The following is a 13411-nucleotide window of genomic DNA, read 5'->3' on the forward strand; positions in this document are numbered from 1 at the left end:
GAGGGGAAGTGCCGCAGGGCGTGTAGTCTGGCAGGGCGTGTCTGTAGCTGTAGTCTGGCCGGGCGTGGCCGCAGGGCGTTTAGTCTGGCAGGGCGTGTCTGTAGCTGTAGTCTGGCCGGGCGTGGCCGCAGGGCGTTTAGTCTGGCAGGGAGTGTCTGTAGCTGTAGTCTGGCCGGGCGTGGCCGCAGGGCGTTTAGTCTGGCAGGGAGTGTCTGTAGCTGTAGTCTGGCAGGGCGTGTCTGTAGCTGTAGTCTGGCCGGGCGTGGCCGCAGGGCGTCGCCCCGCCTCCTCACCTCCCTCTTCCTCCCTCTCCCAGGCGAAGGTGCGGGAGCTGGAGGGGAAGTGCCGCAGGGCGTGTAGTCTGGCAGGGCGTGTCTGTAGCTGTAGTATGGCAGGCCGTCGCCGCAGGGCGTTTAGTCTGGCAGGGCGTGTCTGTAGCTGTAGTCTGGCCGGGCGTGGCCGCAGGGCGTTTAGTCTGGCAGGGCGTGTCTGTAGCTGTAGTATGGCAGGCCGTCGCCGCAGGGCGTTTAGTCTGGCAGGGCGTGTCTGTAGCTGTAGTCTGGCCGGGCGTGGCCGCAGGGCGTGTAGTCTGGCAGGGCGTGTCTGTAGCTGTAGTATGGCAGGCCGTCGCCGCAGGGCGTGTCTGTAGTAGCTGTAGTCTGGCAGGACGTGTCTAGCTGTAGTCTGGCAGGGCATGTTCATCTGTAGTCTAGCAGGGCGTGTCTGTAACTGTAGTCTAGCAGGGCGTGGCCGCAGGGCGTCGCCCCGCCTCCTCACCTCCCTCTTCCTCCCTCTCCCAGGCGAAGGTGCGGGAGCTGGAGGGGAAGTGCCGCAGTCAGAGCGAGCAGTTCTCCCTGCTCTCCCAGGAGCTGGACCGCTTCCGGCTGCACGCCGCCAAGATCGACCTGGCCAGCTCCGGCCTGCTCTCCGGCCCCGCCCTCGCGCACCTGACCAATGGGCTGGGCCTGTCCGTGGAGACAGGTAACGTTCTTTTCTGGTAGTTCTTGTTTGAATATTATGTTAATGCTGTTTATGCTTTTTTTGTGGTTGGCTGATGAAGAGATGAAGGGTTCATGTGCAGGATACCGACCAGGTCTCGCGTAATTCCAGAGGCTGTTTTGTGCCTGTGCTCTCTCTCTCTCTCTCTCTCTCTCTCTGTCCCCGTAGGCCCTATTGACCCGGGGGCGGTGCTCTCACTGGGGGACATCGCGTTTTGGACTCTGGAGGGCACTGACGTCCCCCCCGGTGCCGCTTCTGAACAGGGTACCGGCTCTGAGACAGTGTTTTTGTGGCCGTCGTCTGGCTCACCATCCACCTCGTGCCCCGCCCCCTTCACTCTAGGGGCTCGCGTGCATGATGCAGATGCATGTGCTGGACCACACGTGTGACCAGAACCATCCACATTCGTCCGGGGCCCGGCGCATTGCACCACCTGCATGAGTGTGACCATTGCATTTTTATTCGCATCTTCGTGTCGCCTGTGTGGGCACGCCGAGCCCGCGGTGAACGAGATGCTGTGTCTGTCGGGCCCTCGCTGGTTTTAGGGCCCTTATGACGTTCGGCCGGTTTATTTGAGGGTCGGAGGGTTGAGTAGAAGTGCGAGTTGGGAGTTTGGCGTTACGTAAGTCCGCCAAGTCGCGAAGGCCGGCAGCAGCAGGCAGCGCAGTTACACGCTACCTGACATCGCGACCTCTGGCCCCGGACAGATGGGCCCTTTAATCGGCTGATCGCGGTACGTAAATCTCCGTCACGTTGTGCTGCAGCGGCGCGAGCGTCTCCCTCCGAGCGCAGAGCCCGTTTTTTTTTTGTCGTTTTTATTACTTTAACCCTTCGTGGTGGTGGATGCTTGGTGTGCATAAGGGATCTAAAGCCCCTTTTATATCAATCTGGTGTGGGTCGTATCTGAACGTGTGCGGCACAGGCTGAGATCAGAACATGATTGGATCAGGCGCAGGCGAAGGTCGCCCGAAGGTCATCCCTGTCACCGCCTGTGCACGCGCGAACAGTTATTGTGAAATACGGCACGACTAATCGACTGATCTGCAGTGGCTGGAACTCTCGATAATCTGCTGGAGAGTTGTTCAACCAAAATGCAAATAAAAAGGGGTGGAGACAACGGCTCTCGCCTATGAACCAGAAGACCCAGGTTCAAACCCCACTTACTACCATCGTGTCCCTGAGCAGGACACTTAACCCTGAGTGTCTACAGGGGGGGACTGTCCCTGTAACTACTGACTGTAAGTCGCTCTGGATAAGGGCCTCTGGTAAATGCCGTAAATGTAAATGTGCTAAACTGGAACCAAAAGGAACGTTACTGAGAACTGTGCAGACAGAATGGACGTGACCAGAAGACATATTAATACCTGGATTTCATTGGCTCCAGGGAATAGGGCCTGTTTGTCTGTGCGGACCTGCGTCGCCCTGATCGTGAACAAGTTGGGTGTTTGTCGGTTTGAAATGACCTCCTCTGCCAATTCTGTTGTAGATCTGGAGGCGGTGCTCACGACAAGCCCCACCCCCATCGCTACTGGATTGGCCAGGCCACAGAGGTCGCCCGCGACTAAACACAGGGAGCTACCCACCCTCGGCAACACCAAATCAACATCCACTTCCAGCACGCCCAAATCTGACTCCGCCCACCTCACTCCCAAATCCGGGTCCCACCCACACAGCCCACGTAAGGCCAGTCCTGTACATGAGGTATGTGGTCAGCACAAAACTGCTATGCAGTAGATCATTCTGTTAATTGCGCCAGTGTGACATTCACCTCCAGGAAGTAGTCGTATTTAATCGGATATTATCTAGCCCGTGTCCCTCGAAGCTGACGAGATTTCTGACGGCTGAGTATCCATTCGTCCGTGAGATTGCATGTTTCATATAATCTGCGACTTCATGCTGGGCTACTTGCGGTGTCTGAAGGCCTCTGCAAATCTCATATTCAGCGAGATAATCCCGGCCTGCCGGAGATTAGGAAGGTTGTTGTAGTTGTCAGTGATGACCCCCCCACGGTCTCCTCTGCGTCCGTATTCATCCTGCGGACCACCATTCTATAGCCTGGCTGCTTAAATCGAGCACTGAGGAGGAGGAGGATCTGATGGCGGCTACAGGCTAAACCGGGGGTCGCGACCTTTAACACTTAAAGCACCAGAAGAGAAAGCACCGGGAACCGCAAAATATTTTCGGCATGTAAAACGAATATAACGCTCCATATATTATTTTTACTTTTATGCCGTGTATAAAAAAACTAGGCAAGTGTGTTTTTTATAAGTTTTTTTTTTTTTTTGACATTTCAAATGAAATAAAAAGGCAAAATTAGAGTATATATGCAGCAAACTAAAATTGATTTTTGATGGTGATGATTGCATGATTGGGTGGGGCTTTGTAAAATGCATGGCAGTTTGGCCGACAAAATCTTAATTTTCAAATTTACAAAAAAAACAACAACATGTAAAAATACAACATCACTTACATTTTTTTATTTTCCAAAGCCACAAGAAGCCGCAGTTTAAGAGTCACGATATTGGATCTCCTATAAGCAATTGTTTTACCTTTGTTATTGATAATATCAAATCAGTGGATAGATGATTTCGACCAAATCACTCGGCATTTTCCAAAGATCTGAGCAGACAGCGTTTTTTATTGATATTGATCAGGTGGACACGGCCAGCGAGGTTGAAGAGCTGGACATTGACGTGTCTCCCGCCCCGTACTCCGCCAGCAGAGGCGCCGCCAAACTGCAGGTGTTCATCGCCAGGTACAGGTACGAGGCCGCAGACCCCTCCGAAGTCCACGCCGTTCTTCAGGACTTTTGTGGTGGTGACGTTGTTCGTGTCCCCCCTCTGTGTAGCTATAATCCTTACGACGGGCCCAACGACAACCCCGAGGTTGAGCTCCCGCTTACCGCCGGTGAATATATCTACATGTACGGTGACATGGACGACGACGGCTTCTACGAAGGTGACATTATTAAACACGTCCTGATGGTACAGTGGCGGTGGAGTGTCTTACCTGCTATCTGTCGCCCCTGTAGGTGAGCTGATGGACGGTCGAAGAGGACTGGTCCCGTCCAACTTTGTTGAGCGCGTCTCCGATGACGATATCATGAACGCCCATCCCCCCGAGACCGGGGAGCTATCCCATAATTCCTTTCAGGACAGCAGTTTCCACAGCAGCAGCTTCCAGCACAACTCCCATCAGCACCCTCCACACCCCCACCATGTACGCTTCGCCCCCAGCGTCTCCGAGCCGACGGACTCCTCCGCGCGTGCAGTCTCCACCCCTTCTCCAAGACCAGGCCCCTCCCCCAGCCCCACCCACACGGCTCCAGTCACCAATGGCCTTGACCTGGACCTGGAGGAGGTCGGGGTGGACACAGTGCCTTACCCTCGCAAGCTGACCCTGATAAAGCAACTGGCCAAGAGCGCCATCATCGGCTGGGACGCCCCGGCGGTGCCAGCCGGCTGGGGGAGCGTCTGGAGCTACAACGTCTACGTGGACCAGGAGCTCCGCCTCAACGTGCCGTTCGGCTCCCAAACCAAAGCTGTCCTGGAGCGGCTGGACGTGGCGACCAACACGTACCGCGTCTCAGTCCAGAGCCTGACGGACCGCGGCGGCTCCGACCAGCTGCGCTGCACCATGCTGGTGGGCCAGGACGCGTGCGTTGCCCCCTCGGCCCTGCACGTCGACCGCGTCACCGCCACCTCGGCCACCCTCACCTGGTTGCCCAGCAACAGCAACTACGTGCACGTGGTGTCGCTGAACGAGGAGGAGTGCGAGCTGGTGAAGGCCGGCTGCTACTCTCTGTGCCTGGCCAACCTCGCGCCCAGCCTCCGCTACCAGGTCAAGGTGGAGGCGCGGCCGCACCGGACCCCCTGGGAGATGCCGCCAGAACAGCGAGAGCGCAAGGCCGCGGTCACCTGCTTCTCCACGCTGACTGCCGGTGAGGGGGCGGAGCTTTCAGTTCAGTTCCGGAAACGAAACGCGATGATCAGAAATGATGATTTGAAGCATTCAAAAGTAATTCAAGTTTAAAGTGAAGTGTCATTGTGATACACAGCAGCACAGCGCACGGTGCACACAGTGAAATGTGTCCTCCGCATTTAACCCATCACCCTTAGTGAGCAGTGGGCACCATGACAGGCGCCCGGGGAGCAGTGGGTGGGGACGGTGCTTTGCTCAGTGGCACCTTGGCGGATCGGGATTCGAACTTCTGATTACGGGGGGAGCTTCCTTAACCGCAAGGCCACCACCCCCTCCCTCTCATGAATTGCCACGAGGAGCTTGACCTTTGACCTCTCATTTACAGGTCCCCCCGATGCCCCTCTTGACGTGCAGCTGGAGCAGGGTCCCTCCGCTGGCATCGCCCTAGTCAGCTGGCTGCCTGTCACCATTGATGCCACGGGCACCTCCAACGGTGTCAGTGTCACCGGTTACACCATCTACGCTGACAAAAAGAAGGTGCGTGTGTGTTTACCAAATCCACCCGTTTTCGGCTTTTTTTGTGCGGTTTATTTTGAATCGGATTTGTGTGTGTGTGTGTATTTTGGACATGTAGGTGTTGGAGGTGGCATCACCCACTGCGGGCAGCGCCCTGCTTGGCCCCTCCCAGATCCAGTCCCTGCAGTCGGCGCAGGAGCTGACCGTCCGCACCATGTCCGCCCACGGGGAGTCGCCCGACTCGGTGGCCGTCAACGTCCAAGCCAAACTCCCTGCCATCATGACTGGCACGAAGCCTTCATGCCCACCAGTGCCAGCCTTGTCAAGCGCTGCCTCAGAGCTCTTCCTCCAGGCCACGCCCCCCTCGTCCTGCTCAGCTGCCAAAACGTCCACACCAGCCTATGCCTCGCTGCCAGATGTGCACGTGCCCAGTCCAGGCGGAGAGGGCGTGGACCTCAAGCCCAACGCCGTCACCATCAATGCCCCCCTGCCCGCCGCGTCCTACGCGGAGGCCTGGGCAACGCCCTCGTCTGCTGCCTCAATCGCCGAGGTTCTGGCTGCACCAACGCTAGCGCCATCTGTTTCCAGCAACCCACAGGTACCGTGTTAGAACCGACATAAAGAATAAAAAAATTACCGTGGTTCCCACCCTGGGGTCCGGGGGGCACTAGAGGGGTTGTGAGGCTACCAACATTATATTCCGAGGACTGGTTTCCCGCCAAATCACTCTACAGGAAGTCACCCATGGACACCCTGGGTTGGGGACACAGAATGCAATAGAATAGAATAGAATAGAATACAGCAGAAAAACTTTAAAGGACAAATTTAAGGTCGGTTTGGTTAACTTGTCTTTATGCTTTTTTACTCAGATGAGTGTGACGTTGTCAGCCCGCATATCGCCAACGCAGGAACCGAGCAGAGACACGGACAGCCCTGGTGCCAAGCGTCCCGCCGTCTCCATCGCAGAGTTCCTGGAGGACCCCTGTGCCAAGACTCACGTCCATCAGCCCGTCCCTGTGCCCAAGCCTCGAACCCACGTCCCCGAGGTGGACCCCCTCGACGCCCCGGAAACGCACCCTCTGCGGCCACCCAACCCCTCGCCTCTGGAGTCAGAGGCGGAGGAGGACCTGGAAAACGCCAGGCTGGTGTCCATTGAGGAGTTTCTGAGGCCGGCGCTCCCCCACCTTTATCAGGTGCCGTCAAAGCCCCGCCCAGAGGATCAATAGGCCATTCAGAGATTAATTTTTGATTAATATTAGGTTAGGGCTTGACTTGTATATTGTTGTGGTGCTGCTCTTTAATGCTATTTAAAGAATGTCCCCAGCTACGGTGTGCCAGAAGGGTCAACGCGAATGCAAAAGCCACAACGGAAGTTACGGACACTGCGTTCATATATCAAATATTTTATATTCTGTAAAATTTTTGATATATGAACACAGTGTCCATTATCCCTTTCCAAAAACACATCACAATGAATAACATTAATACATGTTTTCTAGTGCTTCACTTACTTAGAGTAATGAGCCTCATTTCCATAGCTGATGGTGAGGATGGTGATGGCTGTTTTGTCACCGGAGTTGTGATGCGTTTCCAGGGCTACAGCGTGGGTCTCATGGAGCCGTCCAATGGCCCGCAGGCCGACAGCAGCCGAGGCTCGGACTTGTCTGACATCCTGGAAGAGGAGGAGGAAGATCTGTACTCCGAGTCCGCTGGAGAGGTGCGGGGCAGGGGCTACAGTACAGCGGGGGCCACCGGCCGGGTAAATACATACATTATACACACACACACACACACACACATTCACACTGATTGAGAGAGATAGAGAGAGAGATTAGCAGTGTTGCGGGTGGTAGTAACACTCTAGGTGTAACACGCTTGTCTATAAACCAGAAGACCCAGGTTCAAACCCCACTTACTACAATTTTGTCCCTGGGCAAGACACTTAATCCTCTCTGGGGGGGACTGTCCCTGTAACTACTGATTGTAAGTCGCGCTGGATAAGGCCGTCTGGTAAATGCTGTTAATGTAAATGTTGCCAGATCCTGAAATTTGTGTTGTACCAGCATGATAAAATTATTAAAATTATGCAATTTCCATTCAGACGTTGCTCAGAAAATCTGCTTCAATAACACATATTATCATAGACTGTATATATTATAATTTGTAATGCAACTTCTACCTACACTGAACAGCCCAGAGAATCATTTGCACCTTGCAACAGGGTCAGAAAGCCACCCAGTAAAACTGGGGCCTTTCTCCCATTCATTTCTGTAAATCTTATGGCGATGTTGCATATGCTTTATTTTCATGACCATTTACGTTGGTAGATTCTCACTGAAGGCATCAAAACAATGAATGAACACATGTGGAGTTCTGTACTTAACAAAAAAAGGTGAAATAAGTGAAAACATGTTTTATATTCTAGTTTCTTTGCTCTGGTTCCTGCTTTACACACTCTTGGCATTCTCTCAATGAGCTTCAAGAGGTCGTCACCTGAAATGCTTCTCCAACAGTCTTGAAGGAGTTCCCAGAGGTGTTTAGCACTTGTTGGTCCAGCTCACCCCAAACCATCTGGATTGGGTTCAGGTCCGGTGACTGTGGAGGTCTCCAGGTCTCCACTTTTTGTTAAGTACAGAACTCCACATGTGTTCATTCATAGTTTTGATGCCTTCAGTGAGAATCTACCAACGTAAATGGTCATGAAGATAGAGAAAATGCAAACTTTTTGTCCAAACATTTGGCCTGTACTGTATATAAACTATTAAATATCATCATACTTCTTATAGGCGAGTGTGATGACCACTAGGCTACAGTTACAGCATTCAAAATACAAATGTAAAACTGTATAAATATATCACTCAAACACACACAACAGAAATATGCAGAATACACCCACATATTCGTGCTCTATATACTCTATAGATCAGCATCTTTAGGCTTCTGCTCGAGATCTTCTCTGTTCTTGAATTCATGTTACTTTTGTTTTCTTTTTTTCTACTCATCTTCTCGTCTGTTGAATGGGGACGACTTTTGGGTCACTTCTCTACCCCGTGTGTGCACGTTAATCCCACACTTCTTCACCTTCCTCCCCCACTCACACTCATGCCCCAGCCTGATGTGTGGGAGCTGGACAGCGATGAGGAGGTTCTGGAGAGGATCTTGAAGCTGCCTGCTCAGACCTGCAACACCAAGCAGCTCTTCAGCATCCCCGAGGTCACGGAGGAGGAGGACAATAGCGCGGAGGAGGCGGAGCCTCGCAGGCGGCTCGCTTCCCGGGGGGAGGTGCTGGCCCGAGGCATCCTTCGACAGCACCTCCCTTCTAGCCTGACGCCGCCCAAACGCTCCGCCCACCCCGCCCGGCCCCGACCGCAGCTCAGAGTCCACTACGCTGACACGGTGGAGGAGGAGGAGGCGGACTCAGACTCCAGCCTGTACGCCGGACCCGACAGCCGGGAGGTCTGGTCCCGCCGGTCACGCCCACCACACCACACCCACGACAGAGACCGCCTCCGAAAAGAGGCTCTGCGCCGCAGCCACATGACCTCCGACCTACCAGCGGTTACAGCTGCCTTACCGACAGCCGGCCCCTCTACCGACGGCGGCCCCTACATGCTGAGCCGGACCATCCACCGGGTGAAGTCGCCCACAGGCCCCGGCGTGGAGATCGACGTCGAGTACGGCACAGACAACGACGAGGACCCCGCGCGCTACGAACCCGGCGAGGTCGTCGTGGAGCAGATGAGCTCCGAGTGGTGGGTGGAGGGTAGCCATGACTACCACCGACCAATCCCTGCACCGCGCCGGCCCAAAGCCGAGCAGCTGGCTATCACTGCGGCGGATCACCACCAGTGGGTGTGTTCACCACCTGACCCGCCCACCCACCGTGTTCCTTCCCACACAGACCCGCCTCCGCTGGGTGTCACATGACCAGTCTCTCACCAGGGGCTTCCCAATGTCTATGATAAGGACGCTCCTCCTCTCCTGTCCCTCCCTGTGTAGACGTCTGCTCGGCTCATCCTCTGTGACCTCTGCTTGCCCTGTTTGTATCTGCTGTCCTCGACCCTCGAGATCCACTTCCTGTCCCATTTATCCAGAGCAACTTACATGAGTGCTTTAAAATGTCCCCTCCCTGAGACACACGTTGTGCTTTACCTGTTCTCCCGTACTCCTGTCCTCGTGTTTAGATAAAGGTGTATGTCCGTGTCTTCAGTCCAGCTGCTGTGTGTGTGTGTGTGTTTTAACATCTGCTCACACTTTCTGCAGGACCCACAGCTGACTGAGACTGGTGCTGCCTGGTGCCCACCGGACGGCATCTCTGCCAAAGTGTCTCGGCCTGGCGGCAGGCGGGTCAAAGGTCAGGATCCTACTGTCCTGTTCATTCAGTTCCTCACCAGACAGCTCCATCTGGTGGTGCTTCCTTAACTGACATTAAAGGTCCTCTGACATAAATGTTGTTTGTCCCCTAATTCTGTATCTGACGTTCTGCGTTGTGAAATTCCGCCGTGGTGCAGAATTACGGCCACGTTGGTCCAGTCCCACAATGAGACTTCCCAGGACGCGCCGTTTCACCGTCTGTAGCTTTAAATGCTAATGAGGAGGAGAGAGGCGGGGCGAGGAGGAGAGAGGTCTACAGAAGTTGAGGGGCATTCGCGGAAATGACGTCATCAGCACCATCCACCAACCACGATGTCTGGCGCAGACAGGAAGTCGCGTCGCCGTTTTTCCAGGAAAAATTTTATCAACTCACTGGTTCTTTAGAGTCTTGCGTGACGGAACTAAAAGATGTTTTAGGGGAGTGTTGGGAAATTCTCTGGTGGAATTAATGTTAATTCATTCATGTTAAATAAGCTCACAAAGTCACATTTTCATGTCAGTGGACCTTTAAATACCAATGATCCTTCACAAGTGAGAATATTAAGGTTTGGTCAAATGCAGACTGTTCAGCCCTTCCTATGTTAAAGGGTTTATATGTTTTAATAGTGGGGTTTCGAATTCCGATCCGTCAAGGTGCCACTGAAGTACCGTCCCCCGCCTTTATGAGGACACTAACCTGTTAATGCATGTACACACACACAGACACACGCACACTTTTTCTCTATGTCTCCCTCCCCCATGGTTGTGCGGGTGGCTAGTGGTACTGCCCATGACGTCTCTCTCCCAGAATCCCCTTGGCAGATTAGCAGAGGAGGGCGGGGCTTCTCAGATGGGGAGGGTGCAGAAGCGGCTTAATCCAAAATCAGCCAGAGGAAGTGACAACAATTAAAATAGCAGCGCGGATTAGCCAGCAGTGAAACCACAGCAGACGTCCTCACCAGTTCTGTCTCCTGCGTCCAGTTCTGTCTGACCTAGGACACACATACACACACACACACGCAGACTTTCACTGGGCCACCACACACACACTCACACATCGCCCTTTGACTTAAGACCGCGTCCAGATGAGCAGATTTCAATTAATGAGATCAGTGGGTCCTTTGAGAAGGTGAAGTCACACCTTGTCACCAGGAACAGGACCTCAGGACTTTCACTTCCTGTCGCTCCACTTCTCATATGCGGTCATGCAGAGCAACACACACACACACACACACATTTCTACTCGTGTATGTCCCTTTCGTTTCCAAACATACACAAAATAGAAAAGAATCATGTAATCTGTATTAAACCTGCTGTCCTGTGTGTGTGTGTGTGTGTGTGTTTGTGCGCACACAGAAATCCCAGATGCTGCGAGGCTGGTCCGAGAAAATGAGATGAGGATATTTGTTGCGCTGTTCCCTTACGATCCTGTCACCATGTCGCCAAATCCTGACGCAGCGGAGGAGGAGCTTCCCTTCCAAGAGGGCCAGATAATCAAGGTATGGATCTGTGTTCTCTGGAACGTTCCAGCAACATTCGAGTTAGACCTTCTCAGGCAAAATTCCATGTACGAACCCAGTATTAGGGCAGATCTACTGAACTCGCAGCACTGACTGTTCCATCAGGAGTGGGGATGTCTGTCTACACGCAGTGAACCTTCTAGTGGTGCTTCCTGATATGACACTGCTGATTAGGAAATTCAATGATATCAAAAGGCGACTAATCATCAGACATCCTCAAACGATCTCCTAAAGGAGCTCATTGGGTGTCTTCCAAGTAGGATTAGTGGATTAGCAAATGAAGCCAGAATCAAACCTGCTCCACTTTTCTTCTCCGCGGCTGTGATTGGATTTCCGGCTCTGACCCACCCACTGGGGCAGTGGTGGCCTAGCGGTTAAGGAAGCGCCCCTGTAATCAGAAGGTTGCCGGATCGAATCCCGATCCACCGAGGTGCCACTGAGGTGCCACTGAGCAAAGCACCGTCCCCACACACTGCTCCCCGGGCGCCTGTCATGGCCGCCCACTGCTCACTCAGGGTGATGGGTTAAATGCAGAGGGCAAATTTCACTGTGTGCATCGTGTGCTGTGCTGCTGTGTATCACATGTGACAATCACTTCACTTTATTTATATTTGACCTCCCCCAGGTCTACGGAGACAAAGACGCTGACGGCTTTTACCACGGAGAGTCGTCCGGCCGCCTGGGCTACGTCCCCTGTAACATGGTGTCGGAGATCCAGGTGGAGGACGAGGAGACGCGCGAGCAGCTGCTGCAGCAGGGCTTCCTGTCCACCGACGCCTCCATGGAGAAGATAGGTAGGCCCATCTTCACTTCTGCCCACCGCACACGCTGACAACTGGTCTGAGATCAGCTCTTTCACTGCACTGGTCCTGGAACAGCTGTTAAGGTGACGTGGATGCACTGGTCCATGCTTCAGTATGTCTTATTACTGTGTCCATCAGTCTGTGGTTTTAGACCAGGTCAGATGCAGCAGGGTCCAGAAGTCCCACCACGCGTCATTAAGAGGTCACATGATCGGTGACGCTCATTTAGGAAAACACTAAGGATCTTCTAAATGCCGGATGCAGATTTTTGCACCCTGCTGTTCACCGAGGTCCCGGCAATTTTTTGTATTTTTTTAGAATTGATTTCTCGGCAAATCAATATCAAATCAAGCCGATTGTTACTTTCGGCTTCTTGACTAATTTACTGGAGCGTTGCGTAGTTTATGCACGTATCCAGACAGTCGTGTAAAAGTGCGTCTCGCCACGTTAACCGCGGAGCGATTGCAGATGCCAGATGTGTTCAGATGTTGCGTAACTGGCAGCAGATGTTGGCAGCTGTTCGTATTGTTCTTTTGTATTTTTCTAGTATCACGGTGGCAGACGTAACTTAATATTCCTCATATGTGGACAGTCGCTGACACGATCTGAAGAAATCTCTGTTAATCCAGGCTAAAAAAATGAAAAAAACGTTCCGAATTAAATGTTTGGCTCTTTTTACGCCAGCCGCCTTCACAAAGTATTAATCAAATACACAAATTTTATTAAAATGTAATCTGGGGCTCAGTTTCACCTTTGTGGATCAAGACTTAAAGTGCTTTAGAACTTCATTGCAGTTCTGGTTCGTCTAGAACAGTGGTTCTCAACCTTTTTTACCTGAAACCCCTCACGCCCGTGTCCAAGACGAGCCAGGACCCCCTCCCAACCCCAATTCATTCCCGCATACGCGGATTAAAACAATAAAACGATTCGTTGCGAAACAATAAACAGCAGTTGTAGGTTTTTGTTCTTATTCTCATTGAACACTGCAGGCTATATAGAGGCTATATAGAGTCTACAGCCGCGATGTTCAGCACCACCCCCTCGGCGTCTCTCACCTTTCATACAGAAAGGATGGGTACTATAGGCCGGAGGTTCGGAAGGCGGCCCGACCCGACTAAAATAGTAGAAAGTGGACCAGGATGTACAGCGTATAGGAGTATTGGGATTTTATTGGGACCTCTCAACGCACGATGAGGAAGGTACCACCATAATACCAGCATTTTTTTGGTGTTGAAAGCAGTCATTTTTGGAACTCTTCCTTTCTTGACAGTAACATCTGATCCACATGGGACTGTTACA

General features: G+C 52.9%; 1 protein-coding gene across 14 annotated transcripts in view; it reads left to right on the top strand.

Annotated features, from left to right (window-relative positions):
• tspoap1 (TSPO associated protein 1) overlaps positions 1 to 13411 on the top strand; it is a 50808-nt gene that overhangs the window by 34011 nt on the left and 3386 nt on the right. For 12 of the 14 annotated variants that reach the window (XM_028982207.1, XM_028982193.1, XM_028982202.1 and 9 more), the window contains 14 exons: positions 801 to 981; positions 1168 to 1263; positions 2486 to 2700; positions 3654 to 3760; positions 3848 to 3957; positions 4031 to 4939; positions 5306 to 5457; positions 5555 to 6034; positions 6306 to 6629; positions 7031 to 7195; positions 8548 to 9288; positions 9700 to 9790; positions 11146 to 11288; positions 11935 to 12103. In XM_028982207.1, the coding sequence (XP_028838040.1) occupies positions 801 to 981; positions 1168 to 1263; positions 2486 to 2700; positions 3654 to 3760; positions 3848 to 3957; positions 4031 to 4939; positions 5306 to 5457; positions 5555 to 6034; positions 6306 to 6629; positions 7031 to 7195; positions 8548 to 9288; positions 9700 to 9790; positions 11146 to 11288; positions 11935 to 12103 (3883 nt within the window). The remainder of the gene's footprint in view (positions 1 to 800; positions 982 to 1167; positions 1264 to 2485; positions 2701 to 3653; positions 3761 to 3847; positions 3958 to 4030; positions 4940 to 5305; positions 5458 to 5554; positions 6035 to 6305; positions 6630 to 7030; positions 7196 to 8547; positions 9289 to 9699; positions 9791 to 11145; positions 11289 to 11934; positions 12104 to 13411) is intronic. The other 2 variants (XM_028982208.1, XM_028982200.1) reach the window with 2 other exon arrangements.

This window comes from Denticeps clupeoides, chromosome 6, assembly GCF_900700375.1.
Source record: "Denticeps clupeoides chromosome 6, fDenClu1.1, whole genome shotgun sequence".
NCBI lineage: Eukaryota > Metazoa > Chordata > Actinopteri > Clupeiformes > Denticipitidae > Denticeps > Denticeps clupeoides.